Raw genomic sequence first — 22,853 nt, forward strand, 5'->3', positions numbered from 1 at the left:
GGTTATTCTGCCTAAATTGTCACATGCCAGGGAATACATTTAGCTAAAACATGTAGTTATTAATCCCCTAATGCCCTTGTATACTTATCATTTATACCAATATTTAAAGATACCATTTGAGATCACATTTAATCTGAAAATTAGGTGAGGTGAGTCAGGAAGTGCAAATTCAGGTCCATGTACACAGGTCCACCATAGTCTGGTTTTTCCAGGACCACCAGTCCTCAGAAAGCGGTGCATGGACTCCTGCAAATTATTAACAGAGATTGCCCTTTCTAATTTAGTACAAAGTCATCTTCATTACTGACGTGTGGAAATGCAGAGATTTAAGATTATTTTGGACCAGTATACAAGGAAGTTGTTCAACTCATTGACTTTGCCTTGTAATCTCTTGCTTGCTAACAATACAGGTGAGAAGGGCAAAACACATCGTGGTGCACGAAGACTTTGACAGACTGACCTTTGACTCTGACATCGCCCTAATACAGCTGAGCTCTGCTCTGGAGTTCAACTCAGTGGTGAGGCCAGTGTGTCTCCCGCACAGCACGGAACCTCTGTTTTCCTCTGAGATCTGTGTTGTGACTGGATGGGGAAGCGTTAGTGAAGGTAAACATTTTACTTTTGCGTAAACATCACTGTTGGTTGAGAGTTTTGAGAATGTGTCATGGAAATGATATCAAGTAGTATCTGCTTTAGCCCTTCTTCCTTCTGAAAGATAGAAACCATGTTTTATGTAGCTGTAAAGCTCATCAAATTAGAGAATGAGCTGTTTTATATTTTTCCGTCAGGGTGACTTAATCATAGGTAGGCTAGATCTGTGAAAAGCCAGATAGAAGTATTTAATGCCTTGTAAGCCATGTGGTCTCTGTCACAGCTATTCAAATCTGCCACTGTAGCACAAAGCAGACATGGACAATATGTTATAGAATGGAGGTGGCTGTATTCCAACAGAACTTGTCCATGAATCTTAAATTTTATACAATAATCTTGTCACAAAATGTTATTCCTTTTTAGATTTTCTTTTCAACCATTTAAAAATGTACAAATCATAATTAGTTCATGGATTGTAATAAATAGGCTTGGGGATGTAATAAATAGGCTTGTAATAAATAGGCTTTGGTTAGGGCCTGGCATGAAATTGGCCTGTTGGCTGGGGTTTGATGACCCCTGGGTTAGATTCTAGAGTTCTTAAAGCCATAGTGAAATACTGAAAGATCTGAAAGGGTTGATGTTTGTGTCCTGCTTCTTTTCACTGTATAAAGTTATTTTCTTTTATATTTTCCTTCTGTTTATATGTCATTTAAAGTCTGTGAGCTTGCAGATGTAGAAGACAAACTTATTGTTACCAAAGGGGAAAGGGGGCGGGGAGGGATAAATTAAGAGTTTGGGATTAACATATATACATCACTATATATAAAATAGATAAACAACAAGGTCCTACTGTATAGCACAGGGAACTAAATTCAATATCTTGTAATAAACTATAATGGGAAAGTTTATATATAAACTATAATGAAAAAGAATATATATATATATATATATATATATATATATATATATATATATATACCTGAATCACTTTGCTATACACCAGGAACTAACACAACATTGTAAATTAAATATACTTCAATTTAAAAACAAATAATGGTAAAGTCTGTGAGCTTGAAGGAGGTGAGATATCTTTGACCTCATACAGTATTCATGTTCTCAGCTTACTGTGCTACCTGCAGCCAAATTGCATTTTTCTAAAATCTTCACAACCACGATATGAGGAGATTTTATCCTCCCATTCTGCAAATGAGGAGATTATGGCCCTGAAGTCTAAGTAATTTGCTAAAATTCCATGGCTAATAAATATCAAAAGTGGGATTTAAAATCAGTGTGGCTCAGCTGATAAACCTTGAATGGCTTCTTTGTTACTTTTGGAATACAATCTGAACTCCTAGCCCAGCATTGAAGTCTCTGCATTGGACCTCCCCATGCCTCTCCAGCCTGAGTTCCTCCTTTGTCCCCTTGTTGGCTGACCTTCAGGCACTGTGTCTTCTTTCTTTCTCAAGCCCTGTGCTTTGTTTCCTTGGCCCCGGAGCACTCCTATTCCAGTCTTCTCACAGCCCCTCCTCATTACTCCATCCTCAACTCAAATCTTCTCAGACCCCTTTCTTGCAGCAGGACTGTCCTTTCTTCACTCTCTGCACTGCCTGTTTTTATCATCTCCTTGCACATAAACGGACTTGACATAATTTTACGGAATCATTTTCTACATCCCACCCCTTAGAGCGGGAGCCTCTCGAAGGCAGATCTCTGCCTAATTTACTGCTCTCTCCCCAGGAGTCAGTGTCTACCTAGCATAGAGGAAACGCTCAGTAAATTTTTATTGACTGACTGGCCTCAAAGCCCTTGAATAAATGTGCCTGTTCTTTAACATCTTCAACCTTCACCAATTCCGTGAACACCAGAGGACGGAGGTGGTTACAGTTTTATAAGAGGTGAATTCAGTCTTTTAGTCTCAGAGAGAAAACAAGTTCTCAATTTTGAGACATGATAATAAGCAACATTGTTAGGGATGGCCCCTGAAAAGAGGATTTTAAATACATTAAATTATCTATATATTAGATTACTACATTAAAAAAAAATAAGATTTAGAGTCGGACCTAGGCTAGGTCCTAGTTGTGTCCCATAGGTGCTGTGTGATTAAATCTTCAGAGCTCTGGCTTTTTCATGTGTGAGATTAGTGTGACAGCCCACCTCACAATGTTGTTGTGAGTATTAATAGCTTAGAGTAAAAAGCTTTAAATATAAATATAATATATTAAGGAACTATTTACATAAATGTACATATAAATAAAATATAATAAGATACTATTTACATAAATGTAAAGTAATTTTTATTCATTTTTTCCAAAAAGTTATAGGGCTATCAAATACTGAACTTACCTTTTTTTAATTAGTCGTAAATCTAAAGTGATAGAATAAGTCTCGCAGAACACGTGTTAACATAGGCCTGCCTGAGGGCCAGGTGAGAGGAGAAATTCTTTAGTGTTCATCATCAGTGCCATCTTAAATTAGAGTTGAGGTTAGGCCTCAGTGATAATAAAGGAACAAGAGAAATATGGTTTTGTTTTATATGAGCGCTACCGAGTCCAAGCTCCCTTTGCTCGCCCCACGACAGTCCAGCGAATCAGAGACGAGGCATTGAGGCAAGGAATATGACTTTATTCGAAAAGCCCGCAGACCAAGAAGACGGCAGACTAGTGTCTCTGAAAAACCATCTTATGGGGTTTGGATGCCAGTTTCTTTTATAGCACAGAGAGGGGGAGGAGATGAAGAAGTAAAGTAAAATGGCCATAAGTTTTGCAAATATCCCCTGGAATGACCAGCCTCGGGGAGGGGATGTGTTACTTTCTTCTTTCTTGTAGCCATCCACAGGTGGACAGGGTCCGGATGCTCCCCCGAACAAAGGCACTTTGGTTTAACATTCAGGCAGAGGGGCAGGGTTCCCCGAGGCAGGCCATTATGTACAGACAGTATCCTTTCAGTGAACGAAAGCTGCGGAAAGCAAAGGTTAAAGTAAAAGAAACAGATCCAACATGTAGTCTGATTTGGCTCTTCCCTGTTACAATTGGAAATCATATAAATATATTGTTGTTATGTAGTTATAATATATGTTTTACGTAAAATATTTACAGTTGACCTTTGAACAATGCGGGGGTTAATTCAAGTGTCATTTATAGTCAGCCCTACATACCACAAACCGTGTACTACTGCAGTATTTACTATTGAAAAATATCTGAGTATAAGTGGACCCGTGCAGTTCAGACCTGTGTTGTTCAAGGGTCAACTGTACCTGTATAAATATATAAACATATATATTTATAATATAAATTATCTGTGACACCAATTCGTATCTTACTGAATTTCTCTTTCTGAATTCTTAATAGCAATATTTGAAACACTAAAATTTAAATCAGAATTAAGCTAGAAAAAAAGTGTTTCTGATCTTGTTTCTCCTGCCAATGGATTTTCTTCACCAAGATGTCACATCTGGAAATAAAGATATCCTGCACAAAACACTGTGTTTGGATTCAGAATTCTGCATCAGCTTAGGCAAAACAGAATGATGGCAGCTGTGTTGGTGTAGAGCAAGTCTGAACTTAAATATATTTCTTTAACACCACTTGTTGCTTACTTCATTATCAAGCTCTCTTTCTGAATCTATTTCTTAGATGGTGGCCTAGCGAGTCGCTTACAGCAGATTCAAGTGTCCGTGTTAGAAAGAGAGGTCTGCGAACGCACTTACTATTCTGCCCATCCAGGAGGGATTACAGAGAAGATGATCTGTGCTGGCTTTGCAGCATCTGGACGGAAAGATGTGGGTCAGGTGAGAGGATTCTAATTTTGCAGAGGAAGATAGGAAGTTGTCATCTGTTGGAGATTCTCCTTAGACAGGAAGAATCTACTCTCAAAGCCATAGACAAGCATCTTGGCCTGTGCCTGCAGCATCACGCCACACCCCTACTCGAAAACCAGTAGGACAATAGGAAGAGTGAATTACTTAGTTCAAACTTGCTGAGATGGCAGAGAGGAGACAGAAGCAGCCATCAGTCAGAGGGGAAGTGGGTACACAGAGGAGCCCATGAGAAGGTAGGAGAGGGCAACACCACTGAACTGGTCTGCAGGTGGGAAGATGTGTTCAGATATACTTAAAGCTTTGGTAAAAGGAGAACGAGCAAATAAGGATTATAAGTTAGTGTATCCTACTTATGCCTTAAGAGTTTTATTGTTTCAAATTATTACTAAACTCCTGGGTACTCACACTTAATTTTCTACCACAGAATAAAATAAAATAATCATGAAGAAAATGAGAACTTTTGAAAAAATGGTTTTCATATGCAGTGGAAAACAAATCACAAAGCAGTAGTTTAATTTTAGTGATATCCTATAGGCACGAAGCTGTGCAGATGTATTCACACGTCAGTTGGGCAAGCATGCTATTGGCAAGTTCAGAATCAACTAAGAAAAAGACAGGATACAGGCAAAAGGATTACAAAACACCAGCTTTAATATCCACAAAGCTGACTGAGGAATATGCCTTAGGTATGCAACCAAAAAGTGTTTCCAACACTAAGCAGCCCACCTTGAACACCTAGTCTGGACTTGAGGCAGCCTGCCTAAGGGAAAGTTGGAGTCTGTAGAGCAGACACACTTCTCCAGATTGTTGTATCATTTCATACTGGACTAGAGTAGAGAGGGAAGAAAGAATGAATCTTGAGTTGCAGCTTTTTGATAGTCCTCCCCTGCCCCCCCCAACCGCTCCCCCCACCCCCCTGGCCATGAAGAAACAGAAACCAATGGATACCACCTCTATGGGGAGAAAACTGGGCTTTAATCTGGATAGAAGTCTTTCCATTGGAAAAAATGAGGAGAGAAGGAAGGAGGTCCCCTCTTAACATTGAATATAAATTTAGTGTAGTTAAACCCTTTCCTTGTGTCAAGCACTACCCAAATTCTGTTTTATGTTGCATATTGTAATTTGCATTCTTCAGAAGCAGACTCTGAGAGAAGGATTCAAGGGCAACAGTCTGCTTAGAAAGTACAGATATCACCGGTAGAAATGTGAGGAGGTGGTACAGGGAAGGGAAGGCAGCCCATCTATTGATGTGCTATTAATGTGCTGTGAAGCCAACTACCACAGGGAGGGACTGAGCTGAATCCTGCAGCGAAACTCTGGCAGTGATGCAAAACACACGCAGTATATTTATCCCCTCCCCTCGGAGGGGTGAGGGAGCTTCCCCAGAGTCACGGTTGGAGGGCTGCAGGGGAGCAGTTCCCGCAGTCTGAGCTGCCTTATGGCTGGGGTGGACAGGGCAAGGGCCCTCAGGCACACAGCCGGCATGGATTGGAAGGTCCGAGGAACATGGGAAGGGCACTCACACCCTCTGCTAGAGGACATTACTGTTACGTTATAAAAATCCAATAGAAAAGTACTCTGAATTAATGTGTGCATTCTCCCCCTTCTGAGGGATGATTTTTCTTTCTTTTTCGCATCAGGAAAATTACAGATGGCTCTGCTGTCTCTGTCATGTTTAACAGCATGTAACATTAAGGGAAGAGCTTAATCTATCAAGAGCGCAAATAGGTCCATGTCAGAGGTGACCCAAATACCATAATCTCGGTTGGTACCTATATTTATTTCAGCTACATCCAGCTGTCACTTTCGCTGCAGTGTGACCAAATTTACAGCCACTACAAAGAAAGGAAAATAGGAGTAGAGATTCTGACTAGATGTGGCTAGCTTTCTTTTATAAAGAATACTGAATTACTAAAAGGATGACTTCAGAAACTTGCTTTGATGAAACGGACTCTAATATTTCTATCAGGTAATTGGTTTTTACCCAAAAAAAGGGTTTTTACCCTCCTGTGTATACTCAGGGGTAATGGACCTGCTAATGTAATTTCTCATCCAGGAAGGTGAACATCAGAATGTTGGAATGCAGAGACATGGGAGTTTCAGATACACAGTGTAGAATCCTGTGGTTCTTTGCTCACAACAAATTTTAGATTTTTTTTTTAAATCTCAAGTTCTTTGACCTACCATTGATCTTTGTCTTCACAGAGTGATGCATGTTCTGTTCTTGCTGACTTTTCCAATCTAGTTCTTATTTCTCTCCTCTTGCTTACTGTTTTTCAGCCACATCGATTGCCTTCTGACTTCACACTTGCCACATCCTTGTCTAAGTTGCGGCCTTAGCCCAGATATTAATTCTGCATTAAAATGCTATTCCTCCAGGTTTTTGAAAATCCACCTCCTTCTTATTTTTCATGTACAAGCTCAAATGTTATTGAAACTACAAATATATACATGCACGTGTAAGCGTACACACAGCTGCCATTGTTCTCAACTCTTCACTCTATTTCCTTTATGGCTATTATCACCATCTAACTTGTTTATATTCTTTTCCAGAATGCCTGGCTCACAGTAGGCACTGAATCATTTTTAAAATAATCAGTAGGTACCATTTGTTTCTTGAAGATTTACCATGTGCGAGGCCCTATGCTAAGTGCTAACAATAAAAGATAAATTAGATAGGCTCCTTCTGTATCACAAAATGTTTGTAATCGACTGAAAAATTCTATATTGGGTATGTGTTCGTACTGAATGAATGAGTGAATAAAAAAACACCTGATTTGACATATCAGACTATTTTCAAACTGGAAGGGGCTCCTAAGTATAATCTTAAATTATGTGGGAAAAAAATTAGGCCCAGAGAAAATGTTAATTGTTCTACATTACAGATTAAGGAATCTGTCTCCTATTCCCAGTTCAGGATTTCTCCTGTGAAATTCTTCATATAAAATAAACAGCTACATCAAATATGTTATCAGCTCAGTTTATTTTATAAGACAATTAAATTAAAGGTTTAGTTTGGTCCTAAGTACATTTGTGTCAAAAAAAAAAAAAAAAAAAAAAAAAGTCCTGACAAAAAATCAGAAAGGCTGTCTTAAAAAATTGCAAATCCTATGTTTTAAAGCTTGGTTGTTGTTTTTTTTTTTCAGCTTTATTGAGATATAATTGACATATAATATTTTATAAATTTAAAATGTACATTGTGATGATTTTGATACACTTATATGTTGTGAAATGCTTACCATAGTAGGGTTAGTTAACACCTTCATCACCTCACATAATTATCATTTCTTTCTTGTGCTGAGAACACTTATGATCTACTCTCTTAGCAACTTTCATGTAAGCAATATAGTATTGTTAACTGCAGTCACCATGCTGTACATAAGATCCCTAGAAACTGTTAATCTTATAGCTGGAAGTTTATACCCTTTGACCAGCATCTTCCCATTTTTCCCATTTTTTTAGGTTTCATGTATATGTGATATTATACAGTAATTCTCTTTCACTCTCTGAGTTTTCACTTAACATATTGTTCTCAAGGATCATCCATGTTGTCTCAAATGGCAGGATTTCCTTCTTTCTCATGGCTGAATAATATTCCATTTTAGTATTCAGTATTCTCGTGGCTGAATAAATAAACAAGTAAGTAAACAAATATACATGTAGACATATATATATAAAATACACACACACATATACTCCATACATCTTCTTTTTCCATTCATCCTTTGACAGAAAAATGGGTTGTTTCCATATCTTGGCTAATGTGAATAAAGCTGCAGTAAACATGGGGGTGCAGATACCTCTTCAGTATCCTATTTTTATTTCCTTTGGCTATATACCCAGAACTGGGATTGCTGTATCATATGGTATTTCTATTTTTAATTCTATTTTCCACAGTGATATACCAATTTATATTCCCACCAATGGTGCAAAAGGATTCTCTTTTTTTTCCACATCCTTGCAAACACTGTTTATTTCTTATCTTTTTGATGATAGCTGATCAAACAGTTATGAGGTGATATCTCATTGTGATTTTGATTTGCATTCTCGTGATGTTGAGCACATTTTCATGTACCTGTTGGCCATCTGTATATCTTTTTTGGAAAAATGTCTATTCAGATCCTCTGCCTATTTATAAATTGCATTTTTTTGTTATTGATTTGTATGAGTTCTATAATTTTGGATATTAACCCTCTATCAGATATATGGTTTGAAAATATTTTCTCCCATTCCATGGGTTGCATTTTCATTTTGTTTATTGTTTCTTCTGATGTGCAGAAGCATTTTAGCTTGATGTAGTCCCACTTACTGATTTTTGGCCCTGTTGCTTGTGCTTTTGGTTTCATATCCAAAAAATCTGTTGCCAAAAACAAAGTCAAAGGAGCTTTTCCCTATATTTTCTTCTAGAAGTTCTGCCATTTGAGGTCTTATGTTTAAGTCTTTAATCTATTTCAAGTTAATTTTTGTGGTGTAAAATAGGGGTTCAATTTTATTCCTCTGCATGTGGTTATCCAGTTTTCCCAACACCATTTATTGAAGAAACTAGTTTTTCCCCATTGAGTATTCTTTGCTCCTTTGTCAAATATTAGTTAATTATATAAACGAGGGTTTTTTCTGGGCTCACAATTCTGTCTCATTGGTCTGTGTGTCTGTTTTTATGACAGTACCATACTGTGTTGATTACTATAAATTTGTAATATATTTTGAAATCAGGAAGTGTGATGCCTCCAGCTTTGTTCTTTCTCAGGACTGCTTTGACTATCCGAGGGTCTTTGTGGTTCCATGTGAACTTTAGGATCGTTTTTCTCTATTTCTGTGAAAAATGCCATTGAAATTTTGATATGGACTGCATTGAATCTATAGCTGGTTTTGAGTAGTGTGGACATTTTAACAATATTAATTCTTCAGATTCATGAATGTGGGATATCTTTCCATTTCTTTGTGTCTTTAATTTTTTCATCAAAGTCACAGTTTTCAGTATAGAGACCTTTTACCTCCTTGGTTAAATTTATTCCAAAGTATTTTATTCTTTTGATGCTATTGTACATGGGATTTATATATATGTGTGTGTGTGTGTGTGTGTGTGTGTGTGTTTTGTTGGTGTATACAGACACAGCTGATTTCTATATGTTCATTTTGTATCCTGAAACTTTATTCATTGATAAGTTCTAACAGTTTTTTGGTGGAGCCTTTAAGACTTTCTGTATAGCTTTCCGGGCAGCAGGGAGGGAGGGCGGCCTGCTGGGTCCACGCGGCCTCCGGGCCGGAGCCTGGGTCCCCGCCCGCCCCAGCGCCAGCTGCCGGCCGAGCCCCGGTCCCCACGTCTCCATCGTGGGTCGCGGTGGTCGGAGGTGCGCCCGGGTCCGCGGGACAGGCGGGCACAGAGGTTCCTTGTGTTGGTGGGGGTGCATGCGGCAAGGTTCCGGCGTCTCTGCGGAGCATCATGGGGCTGGGGCTGGGGGTGCCGCGGATTGCTATGCTCTCCTCACTTTCCCGGCTCTGAAGCCTCGAGAACTTGGCTAGGCAGCAGTAGTTTAATGGGGAGTTTGCCTGCTGGGAACTAGGGGCCTGCTGGGGTCTCAGTTCTTGGCTGGCCCCAGAGCACGAGGTTGCCAGGCGTGTGATGGCAGCAGGTAGGAGTGACCTGCTGGTGCAGTGATGAGCAGGAAAGGAAGGACACTGGCTGTTGGCCTGTGAACCTAGGCAAGAATGACCAGCCAACACAATCCAGACGAAGGTCCGTGGGCCCAGCTCGGTCCTGTGCGGCTGGTTAGTGGAACAGACCTGCAGGTGTGGCTCTTGTCACTCTAGGACTGGCTTCAGGACAGATCCTGCTGATGAGCCCAGGGCACCGTCCTCGGTTCTCCAGGAGAGTGAGCCAGAGGGGAGCCAAGGGGGTGTGCCCGACTCAGCACGGTGGCCACGCACATCCAGTCTGCCGGAAAGGGCAGTGGGCAGCCGGGGGAAGTCATGGCCTGGGGAATGTCCTCTGATGAAAAAGAACTTGCGGGCTTATAACTTTTGTGTGGAACGTTGGTGTGCTGAAAAGCAGTTCTGTGTGCTTTTCCCCCCTGGTGTGGATCAGCAGTGCTGAGGCAGCAGGCGTGATACAGAAGAAGTGTGAGCAGAGACCGTCTGGAATCCCCAAACTCCAGGGAAACTAGAGGTGACAGCCAGCCTAGTGAAGAGGACAGGAGTTAGGGGCGGGGGCGGCAGCCCAGCAGGCGCCCTTCGTCTCAGGGCCCTAATCCTGGCTCCAGCTGGGTGGTCAGGGGAGCTGCAAGGTCTTCTGGGCGAGCAGAGCCCACAGTCCTGAGCAGTTCTTCTCTGTGTTTGGGTCATCTCCCCCCATCCAAGGGGAGAAAACCAGATGAGGTTTAAGAATCTGTGCTTTAAGAATGTGGATCTCATAGTTGGAACCTCGGAAGACATGTTTTCAGCACAGGGTGTTAAAGTGAACGGAAGGATTCAATCCCTTTTCAAGGAGGGTGTCTCCATGTGGGCAGAACTAGAGAATAAATGGGTCTTGAATTTAAAAAAAAAAGACTTTCTGTATAAAAAGACTTTCTTGCCTGATTGCTCTGGACTTTCAGACTATATTGAATAGGCATGGTGAGGGTGAGCACCTTTGTCTTATTCCTACTCTTAGAGGAACAGCTGTCAACCTTTCACTGTTGAGTAGAATGTCAGCTGTGGGTTTGTTATATATGGCCTTTATTATGTTGAGGTATGTTTTGTTTATACCCAAGTTGTTGAGAGTTCTTAATCATGCAAGAATGTTGCATTTTGTCAAATGCTTTTTTGTACTATTGAGATGATGATACGATTTTTTTTTTTAAATTAATTATTTATTTATTTATTTTAGCTGTGTTGGGTCTTTGTTTCTGTGCGAGGGCTTTCTCTAGTTGCGGCAAGTGGGGGCCACTCTTCATTGCGGTGCGCGGGCCTCTCACTGTCGCGGCCTCTCTTGTTGCGGAGCACGGGCTCCAGACGCGCAGGCTCAGCAGCTGTGGCTCACAGGCCTAGTTGCTCCGCGGCATGTGGGATCTTCCCAGCCCAGGGCTCGAACCCGTGTCTCCTGAATTGGCAGGCAGATTCTTAACCACTGCGCCACCAGGGAAGCCCGATGATACGATTTTTAACTTTCACATTTATTGACTTGCATATGTTGAACCACCCTTACATCACTGGAATAAATCCCACTTGATTATGGTGATTGATCCATTTAATATACTGTTGAATTCAGTATGCTAGTATTTTGGGGGGATTTTTACATCTATGTTCATTAGGGATATGGGCCTAATTATCTTTTTTGTAGTGTTCTTTTCTGGCTTTAGTATGAGGGTAATGCTGCCCTCATAAAATGAGTTTTGGAGTATTCCCTCCTCTTCAGTTTTTGGGTAGACTTTGAGAAGGATTCTTGTTTAAATGTTTAGTAAAATTCACTAGTGAAGCCATCTGGTCCTTGGCTTTTCTTTGTTGGGATGTTCTTGATTATTGATTCAATCTCCTTTCTTGTATTGGTCTGTTATGATTTTCTTTTACCTCTTGATTTGGTGTTAGTAGGTGGTATGTTTCTAGGAATTTATTTCTTCTAAGTTTATCCAATATTTCGGTTTATAGTTTTTCATAGTGGTCTCTTATGATCCCTTGTATTTCTGTGGTACCAGTTGTAAGGTTTCCTCTTTCATTTCTTTTATTTGTGATTTCATTTATTTAAGTCTAAGTATTCTAAGGTATACAGATTGATAAAAATAAATCTTTAAGAAATTAAAGAAATATATTATGAAAAAATTGATTATTCCTGTTCCAAAATTGAAAGCAGGAGTTCTGATTAAAGCAATTTTAGAACATGTTTTCTTGGTGTTTCAGGGAGATTCTGGTGGGCCATTAGTATGTAAACATGAAAAAGCTCCCTTTGTCCTCTATGGCATTGTCAGCTGGGGAGCCGGCTGTCCCCAGCCAAGGAAGCCAGGCGTATTTGCCAGGGTGAGTGTCTTCTTGGACTGGATTCAATCCAAAATCAAAGGTAAATATTTTTCAGATATTATAAAAAGGTGCCTCTTTTTTTTAGAGTGGGTTTGGGAGAGGTGAGAGTGGTGGAAATCAGCATTATGAAAGAGAAGACCATAATATAGTATTTTATTAATTTTAGTTTCTAAACACATTAAAATTCTGTAAGAATAAGTTCTTCCTTAGGCAGAGTTATGGTAAAACTGACATTTCCTGAGTCTGCTTTAATCCTAGATTTGCATTCTCTTTGAAAAAAATCTGCTCTGGAACAGACTACATTTTGTCCTTAGGCTTTCATCTTTATTTACTTTTAACATGTTCTCCCCAGATGCAGGTCCTGTTTTACTTCAGATAAATAAAAAAAGCAAAATCTTAACAAGACAACAATTGCCACCACCCACACCTTCAAGAGACAGTGCATCTGGGCCAGGTAGTAGATGTTCATGTTATGCCATTAATATAGCTAGTAAGAATTTAGCAAAAAGCATTGCTCATCTGGGTTCACTAATTTTCTTTGGAATACCGTAAACTGTGTCTTCATTCTGGTTGGTAGTTTAAGCTGAAAGACAGGAGAGTTGTTATTGTTACTGTCTAGGGATCTTTTCTACCCCATAGATACAGCTGTTGCAGGTAAAAAAAAAAAAAAAAAAAAAAAGTCTTGTGGTTGTGAACAGTGCTTGAATTTTGGAGAAGTTCACAGAATTATTCTGACCTCTGAGCTATTTATTGCTACATGAACAAAGGCCCTTAGGCTTTCAGGTATCTTGCTAGATAAAGACTCTGGATATTAGATGACCAAGACCAGTATCAGTGTTAGTGTCTCTCTTAATTCTCCCCCAATTGTCAGTGTCTGTTTGCTAATAGGATTTTTATTTTTAGTTAAAAGCAAAAAGGAACTGGAGATTTAGATGTCTGTGATAGATTTATAAGGAGATAAAAGTTCCATGATACCATCATTCTTGGTTTCCAAATGGTCAGGGTCTTTCCCTTTTCATCCATCTCTGCCCCATCCACTCCCATATACACTCAAGCCCAATAGACAACTAGAAAGAGTTGGAGGAAAATTGAAAAGGATGCAAGAGAGAAGGGGGAGATTGCTAGAGTGATGACCTTCAGTAGAAGAAAGTAGATGAGATATAGTGTCCAGGTGGAAGGGTTGGTCTTGGATAGGAGCAAAGTGCAGTTTATCCATAGTTGCCAAATGGAAAGCAGAATATTTAGGCACTGCTGCTTTTGTATGGGTACATGTGGGAATGGGAATGGCAGTTCTCCTGTAATTGCTTATATTTTCTTAGCACATGAAACAGAGGATTGTGGGAGAGGCTCTGAGGGTTTTGAGAGAAAAAGGAGAAAGTAGTAAACAGTTCTCAAAAAAAGTGACCAAGTGCATGGACTACGAAAATGTCGTAGAATTGTTTGGCAGCATAAAAGCCTCTGAGATGAATGATCATAAATTTAGAGGGAGACTAATCAGTTAGTTTGGCTGTATGTTTTCCTCTGGAGACACTGAGGCATACCACATAGATGCAGCCCAGGTGGAGAGTAGATTCAATCACAGTGGATTTTTCCAAGTATACAAGAATATAAGGGAATTGAGAGTGTGTGTGAGGAATAGATTAAAATGATGGATGGTTGGAATTTAAGCTAGGAGAAGAGTGAAGCAAGGATGAAAAGTTAAGGAACAAGAAAAGTGGTGGGATAGGTGAATTACAAGTCTCAAAAGGTGAAGGAGTGTTGGTGTAAGCTGAAAAATAGAAGGTTGTGGTTGGAGATGGTGGTTCTTGAGACTGAGTTTATGCAAGGCTTGCAGTTATTGCTAATGACCAGGTCTCTAGGGGCTGACCCTTTGGAGGAGTGAATGAGGTCAGGTGAAGGACAAGATCATTGGAGGAAAGTTGAGAAACTGAAAAGATTCAGTGCTGGAATCATCATCTGTGTGGCTATTGAAATCAGCAAGATATATGGTAGGAATAGTGTTGGAGAAAATGACCTCTAAAATCTTCTAGGAATGAAGTGGAGTAACTCAGGGACCAGTTATGGGTGGTACGTTCTGACAACACAAGAGTCAGGAGTCAAAACAAGAGTCAAAGAGCCATATTTAGATTAAATTAAATCTGGAATTGGGGTTGAGATGGAAAGCAGACTTAGGTTTAAGATCATAAAACCTAATGATTTTGATGGTTTAACTCAATAATTTCAATGAGTGCCAAAGTAAGTTAATGCATGTTAAGCACTTAGAATAGGGATGGTATGACCCATGATGAGGGTCAGTAAGTGTTGTGGTGTAGTGACCATCAAGTGTGTTCTTTGAACTGTCCCATTCAGACTATTAGAAAATGAACATTGTTAAAATGCAGAGAAGATATTTCTCATTTGTATGTGTTCAGAAATACTTATGCATACCAAAGAACTTCCAAAGTTTTACATATAAAAGGGTATTGTTTTATTTTACTTCTATGAATATTCTATGAGAAAAAGTGTTAGGATTCTGCCATATTTATCACCTACCCACTCCCACCACTTGCTTTTTATACAAGGGAATGAATGAATCTTAGCAATGGTTTTTTGAAATTGTTACCCCATTTACAAAAAATAGTGAGTGGTTGGGAATTTATGACTTTATATGATTCAGTTCCTTTTCTTGATCTCAGTCACAAGCTCCATGAATGTAATCATTTGTCCCAACAAGATAAGTGCTCAGCGAAGTCAATGAAGCTTTTAGGAACAGATCTGCAGTTGCATCTCAAAGAAGGAAAAAAAATGAAAACAGGCTGGATGCAATGCAGTCCACTGTGCATTTTCTAAGAAATTTTTAAAATTCAGTTAAAAGTCATTTTAAGTAATTATTGTTTAAATTATACTTCTACAACCTCATTTCACAAAAGTAGGACACATTAAATGGGATGATCATTTTACCCAAGAACTTGTAACTGATGGTAATTGTTTTAATTTTCTTCTTGCAAGCCTAAATTATTCAAGTTTATGATAAACTCTCATTTTTCTTTGTCTTATTTATGTGGTCCCTGGTGTCCCTATGTTCTGAATCATAGGCTGTTACTCTGAAGTGGAGCTGGAAGAGCCCAGAGGCTTTTTTTCCTCTCCAAGATATCCACTGGATTATAGAGGAAAACTGGAATGTTCTTGGGTGCTCAGAGTTTCACCAAGCAGTATGGCAAAATTTACGGTTGAGTATCTGTCACTCCCTGGGTCTCATGTGTGTCGCGATTCAGTTCTGACTATTTATGAAGAAAACCGCAATGAGAGAAGGATGTCAGGTAAACCTTAGGGGCATTTATATGTTGTGCTGGGAGCCTTTTCTGTGTAGGTGGCTTATGATCAAAGGGAGAGTTTGACTTGGTAATAATACTGAAATGTTGATTCATGTAGTAGGCGTGACTTTTTTCCTAGGCACATTTAATATTTTCAAAATTTGAATTTACAAAACAGGTATACTAAAGGTTGAGTGGAAGTGTTTGTATGTATGTGTATTCGGGAAAAAAAAAAAAAAAAGACGGGAGAACCCAGCTTCTTCAAACATAGCAGAACCACGCCATGCCAGAATGCCAGAAATGTGTGTAAGACACAGGAGGGGTTAAGATAATTAAAAATCATGCAGGGGGTAAGGTGCTGAATTTTCAGATAAAGCAAAATACATTAAAGGCTTTTAAAATGGTAGAATTAAAAGGATTTGCTAATAACATGCCAACTGTCATTTCATTTCCTGTACAGGCAAACCTGGTTTTGTTCAGCAAACTTGCCACCTGTTCTTTGTATAGGTGTAATACAGGTTTTTTGGCTCTCAGTAAAGGGGGAGGTGGGAAGGTGTTGGAAATAATTTGGTTGATGGGGATACCTAGAAAGAACAGTTTATGTATGTTACTCTGAGTGTGTGTGATTCACACACAAGTGCACGTGCTTGGTTCAGGAGTATACGGAGGCCAGGGAATTGCTTTGAGGTTGATATTGTTTTCTCAGGATAAATTCTGAGAGATTGAATTATTGACTTAGAAGGCTCAAACATTTATTAAAAGGATCTTTCTTTAGAAATACTATCTCATTTAGACTGCAGAGAAAACGATTAACTGCCTATCCCACATTGCACATTTTCCCCCTATGATCAGATTACCTTCCCCATCCACCCTGAATAAAATGGCTCGAGATCTCCTGGTAGCTGCAGTGAAATCCAGACTCCCTAGGATGACCTTTTACCTCGCTCTCCCTTAGCTCATCATGCTCTCCCCTCAGGGCCCTTGTCCATCTACCTCTCCCAGCTATTCAAAGAGCTCTTCCTCATCCATCTACTCAAGTCTTGACTAGAATGTGCCTTTTTTTTTTTTTTTGATTTGACATTTTTAAATATAATTTTAAAGGTTACTTTCCATTTACATTTGTATAGCTAATACAAAATACAGGCTCTATTCCCCGTGTTCTACAGCACATCCTTGAGCCTATCTTACACCCAATGGTTTGTGCCTCCCACTCCCCCATCTCTATATTGACACCCTCCCCACTGGTAACCACTAATTTGTTCTCTATATCTGAGTCAGCTTCTTTTTGTTATATTCACTAGCTCTTTTTTTTTTTTTTTTTTCATTGGAGTATAGCTGCTGTACAATGCTGTGTTAGTTTCTGCGGTACAATGAAGTGAATCAGCTATATGTGTACCCATATCACCTCCCTCTTGGAGCTCCCTTCCCCCCACATCCCAGCCATCTAGGTCATCACAGAGCACTGAGCTGAGCTCCCTGTGCTGTACAGGAGGTTCCCACTAGCTATCTATTTTACACATGGCGGTGTATTTATGTCAAACCTAATCTCCCGATTCGTCCCACCCTCCCCTTCCCCACCTGTGTCCACATGTCTCTTCTCTACATCTACGTCTCTATTCCTGCCCTGCAAATAGGTTCATCTGTACCATTTATCTAGGTTCCACATATATGCATTAATATACGATATTTGTTTTTCTCTTTCTGGCTTACTTCACTCTGTATGACAGACTCTAGGTCCATCCACATCTCTACAAATGACCCAGTTTTGTTCCTTTTTGTGGCTGAGTAATATTCCATTGTATATATGCACCACATCTCCTTTATCCATTCATCTGTCACTGGACATTTAGGTTGTTTCCATGTCCTGGCTATTGTAAATAGTGCTGCAGTGAACACTGGGGTACATGTGTCCTTTTGAATTATGGTTTTCTCAGGGTATATGCCCAGTAGTGGGATTGCTGAGTCATAGGGTAGTTCTATTTTTAGTTTTTCAATGAAACTCCATACTGTTCTCCACAGTGGATGTATCAATTTACATTCCCACCAACAGTGCAAAAGGGTTCCCTTTTCTCCACACCCTCTCCAGGATTTATTGTTTGTAGATTTTTTTTGATGATGGCCATTCTGACCGGCGTGAGGTGATAACTCATTGTAGTTTTGATTTGCATTTCTCTAATAATTAGTGATGTTCAGCATCTTTTCATATGACTCTTAGCCATCTGTACGTCTTCTTTGGTGAAATGTCTATTTAGGTCTTCCACCCATTTTTTTAATTGGGTTGTTTGTTTTTTTGATATTGCACTCCATGAGCTGTTAGTATATTTTGGAGATTAATCCTTTGTCCGTTGCTTTGTTTGCAAATATTTTCTCCCATTCTGAGGGTTGTCTTTTCATCTTTTTTATGGTTTCCTTTGCTGTGCAAAAGCTTTTAAGTTTCATTAGGTCCCATTTATTTATTTTTGTTTTTATTTTCATTACTCTAGGAGGTGGGTCAAAAAAGATCTTGCTGTGGTTTATGTCAAAGTGTGTTTTTCCTATATTTTCCTCTAAGAGTTTTATAGTATTCGGTCTTACATTTAGGTCTTTAATCCATTTTGAGTTTATTTTTGTGTACGGTGCTAGGGATTGTTCTAATTTCATTCTTTTACATGTAGCTGTCCAGTTTTCCCAGCACCACTTATTGAAGAGGCTGTCTTTTCTACATTGTATGTTCTTGCCTCCCTTGAAATAAATTAGGTGACCATATATGCGTAGGTTTATCTCTGGGCTATCTATCCTGTACCATTGATCTATATTTCTGTTTTTGTGCCAGTACCATACTGTCTTGATTACTGTAGCTTTGTAGTATAATCTGAAGTCGGGGAGCCTGATTCCTCCAGCTCCATTTTTCTTTCTCAAGATTGCTTTGGGTAGCTAGAGCAATGTAAGAAATTTTTAAACTATCAGTTCCACTTTGTTCTACCAATAAAAAAAAAAAAAAAAAAAGATTGCTTTGGTTATTCGGGGTCTTTTGTGTTTCTATACAAATTGTAACATTTTTTGTTCTAATTCTGTAAAGAATGCCATTGGTAGTTTGATAGGGATTGCATTGACTCTGTAGACTGCTTTGGGTAGTATAGACATTTTTACAATATTGATTCTTCCAATCCAGGAGCATAATATATTTCTCCATCTGTTTATGTCATCTTTGATTTCTTTCATCAGTGTTGTATAGTTTTCTGAGTACAAGTCATTCACCTCCTTAAGTAGGTTTATTCCTAGGTATTTTATGCATTTTGTTGCGATGATAAATGGGATTGTTTCCTTAATTTCTCTTTCTGGTTTTTCATTGTTAGTATATAGGAATGCAAGAGATTTCTGTGCATTAATTTTGTATCCTGCAACCTTACCAAATTCATTGATTAGTTCTAGTAGTTTTCTGGTGGCATCTTTAGGATTTTATATGTATAGTATCATGTCATCTGCAAACAGTGACAGTTATACTTCTTCTTTTCCAGTTTGTATTCCTTTTATTTCTTCTCTGATTGCCGTGGCTAGGACTTCCAAAAATATGTTGAATAAGAGTGGCAAGAGTGTACATCCTTGTCTTGTTCCTGATCTTAGTGGAAATGCTTTCAGTTTTTCACCATTGAAAATGATGTTTGCTGTGAGTTTGTCATATATGGCCTATATTATGTTGAGGTAGGGTCCCTCTATGCCCATTTTCGGGAGAGTTTTTATCATAAATGAGTGTTGAATTTTGTCAAAAGCTTTTTCTGCATCTATTGAGATGATCATATGGTTTTTATTCTTCAATTTGTTAATATGGTGTATCACATTGATTGATTTGCATATATTGAAGAATCTTTGCATTCCTGGGATAAATCCCACTTGTTCATGGTGTATGATCCTTTTAATGTGTTGTTGGATTCTGTTTGCTAGTATTTTGTTGAGGATTTGTGCGTCTATGTTCATCAGTAATATTGGTCTGTAGTTTTCTTTTTTTTTGATATCTTTGTCTGCTTTTGGTATCAGGGTGATGGTGGCCTTGTAGAACGAATTTGGGAGTGTTCCTCCCTCTGCAATTTTTTGGAAGAATTTGAGAAGGATAGGTGTTAGCTCTTCTCTAAATGTTTGATAGAATTTGCCTGTGAAGCCATCTGGTCCTGGACTTTTGTTTGTTGGAAGATTTTTAATTACAGTTTCAGTTTCATTAGTTGTGATAGGTCTGTTTATATTTTCTAATTCTTCCTGGTTCAGTCTTGGAAAATTGTACCTTTCCAAGAATTTGTCCACTTCTTCATGGTTGTCCATTTTATTGGCATATAGTTGTTTGTAGTAGTCTCTTATAATCCTTTGTATTTCTGCGGTGTCAGTTGTGATTTCTCCTTTTTCATTTCTAATTTTAAATTTATTTATTTATTTATTTATTAATTTTTGGCTGCGTTGGGTCTTCCTTGCTGCACGCAGGCTTTCTCTAGTTGCAGCAAGTGGGGGCTACTCTTCGTTGCCGTGCACGGGCTCCTCACTACCGTGGCTTCTCTTGTTGCAGAGCACAGGCTCTAGGTGTGCAGGCCTCAGTAGTTGTGGCTTGAGGGATCTAGAGCTCAGGCTCAGTAGTTGTGGCACACAGGCTTAGTTGCTCTGCGGCATGTGGGATCTTCCCGGACCAGGGCTCAAACCCGTGTCCCCTGCATTGGCAGGCAGATTCTTAACCACTGCGCCACCAGGGAAGCCCCCATTTCTAATTTCATTGATTTGCATCCTCTCCCTTTTTTTTCTTTATGAGTCTGGCTAAACGTTTATCAATTTTGTTTATCTTCTCAAAGAACCAACTTTTGGGACTTCCCTGGTGGCACAGTGATTAAAAATCTGCCTGCCAAGGCAGGGGACACGGGTTTGATCCCTGCTCCAGGAAGATCCCACGTGCCGTGGAGCAACTAAGCCCATGTGCCACAACTACTGAGCCTGCACTCTATAACCCACGAGCCACAACTACTGAAGCCCGTGTGCCTAGAGCCCATGCTCTGCAACAAGAGAAGCCACCTCAATGAGAGGCCTGTGCACTGCAACAGAGAGTAGCTCCCGCTTGCTGCAACTAGAGAAAGCCCACGTGCAGCAATGAAGACCCAATGCAGCCAAAAATATAAATAAAAGTTTTTTTAAAAAGAAACAACTTTTAGTTTTATTGATCTTTGCTATTGTTTTCTTTGTTTCTATTTCATTTATTTCCACTGTGATCTTTATGATTTCTTTCCTTCTACTGACTTTGGGTTCTCTTTGTTCTTCTTTATCTAGTTGCTTTAGGTGTAAGGTTAGATTGTTTATTTGAGATTTTTCTTGTTTTTTGAGGTGAGACTGAATTGCTATAAACTTCCCTCTTAGAACTGCTTTTGCTGTGTCCCATAGGTTTTGGGTCTTCATGTTTTCATTGTCATTTGCTTCTATGTATTTTTTTATTTTTTCTTTGGTTTTTTCAGTGATCTCTTGGTTATTTAGTGGTGTACTGTTTAGCTTCCATTTATTTGTGTTTTTCACAGTCTTTTTCCTGTAATTTATTTCTAATCTCATAGCATTGTGGTCAGAAAAGATGCTTGATACAATTTCAGTTTTCCTGAATTTTCCGAGGCTTGATTTGTGACCCAAGGTGTGACCTGTCCTGGAGAATGTTCCATGTGCACTTGAGAAGAAAGTGTATTCTGCCACTTTCAGGTGGAATGTGATATAAATATCAATTAAATCTATCTGGTCTATTGCGTCATTTAAAGCTTGTGTTTCCTTATTTATTTTCTGTTTGGATGATCTGTCCATTGGTGTCAGTGGGGTGTTAAAGTCCCTTAGTATTATTGTGCTACTGATGATGTCCCCTTTTATGGTTGTTAGCATTTGCCTTATGTATTGAGGTGCTCCTATGTTGGGTGCATAAATATTTATACTTGTTATATCTTCTTGGATTGATCCCTTGATCATTATGTATTGTCCTTCCTTATCTCTTATAACAGTCTTTATTTTAAAGTCTATTTTATCTGATACGAGTATTGCTATTCTAGCTTTCTTTTGATTTCCATTTGCATGGAATATCTTTTTCCATCCCCTCACTTTCAGTCTGTATGTGTCCCTAGGTCTGAAGTGGGTCTCTTGTAGACAGCATATATGTGGGTCTTGTTTTTGTATCCATTCAGCAGTCTGTGTCTTTTGGTTCAACCATTTAATCCATTTACATTCAAGGTTATTATCAATATGTATGTTCCTATTACCATTTTCTTAATTGTTTTGGGTTTGTTTTTGTGGGTCTTTTTCTTTTCTTGTGTTTCCCACCTAGAGAAGTTCCTTTAGCATTTGTTGTACAGCTGGTTGGGTGGTACTGAATTCTCTTAGCTTTTGCTTGTCCGTAAAGCTTTTGATTTCTCCGTTGAATCTGAATGAGATCCTCGCTGGGTAGAGTAATCTTGGTTGTAGGTTTTTCTCTTTCATCACTTTATCCTGCCACTCCCTTCTGACCTGCAGAGTTTCTGCTGAAAAATCAGCTGATAACCTTATGGCGATTCCCTTGTATGTTATTTTTTGCTTTCCCTTGCTGCTTTTAATATTTTTTCTTTGAATTTAATTTTTGTTAGTTTGATTAATATTGTCTTGGTGTGTTTCTCCTAGGGTTTATCCTGTATGGGACTCTCTGTGCTTCCTGGACTTGGGTGACTATTTCCCTTCCCATGTTAGGGAAGTTTTCCACTATAATCTCTTCTAATATTTTTTCAGAGTCTTTCTTTTTCTCTTCTTCTTCTGGGACCCCTACAATTCGAATGTTGGTGCATTTAATGTTGTCCCAGAGGTCTCTGAGATTGTCTTCAATTCTTTTCATTCTTTTTTCTTTATTCGGCTCCTTGGCAGTTATTTCCACCATTCTGTCTTCCAGCTCACTTATTCGTTCTTCTGCCTCAGTTATTCTGTTATTGATTCCTTCTAGTGTATTTTTTATTTCTTTTATTGTGTTGTTCATCTCTGTTTGTTTGTTCTTTAGTTCTTCTAGATCTTTATTAAACGTTTTTTGTTTTTTGTCGATCCGTGCCTCCATTCTATTTCCAAGACTCTGGATCATCTTTACTATCATTACTCTGAATTCTTTTCCAGGTAGGTTGCCTATTTCCTCTTCATTTATTTGGTCTTGTAGGTTTTTACCTTGCTCC

General features: G+C 39.0%; 1 protein-coding gene across 1 annotated transcript in view; it reads left to right on the forward strand.

Annotated features, from left to right (window-relative positions):
- The window catches only part of OVCH1 (ovochymase 1), a 77,871-nt gene that overhangs the window by 29,484 nt on the left and 25,534 nt on the right, over nt 1–22,853 (forward strand). The window contains 5 exon segments of the mRNA XM_057557554.1: nt 411–606; nt 4,224–4,378; nt 12,281–12,437; nt 12,756–12,851; nt 15,472–15,696. Coding sequence (XP_057413537.1) covers nt 411–606; nt 4,224–4,378; nt 12,281–12,437; nt 12,756–12,851; nt 15,472–15,696 — 829 coding nt within the window.

Source organism: Balaenoptera acutorostrata, chromosome 11 (genome assembly GCF_949987535.1).
Source record: "Balaenoptera acutorostrata chromosome 11, mBalAcu1.1, whole genome shotgun sequence".
NCBI lineage: Eukaryota > Metazoa > Chordata > Mammalia > Artiodactyla > Balaenopteridae > Balaenoptera > Balaenoptera acutorostrata.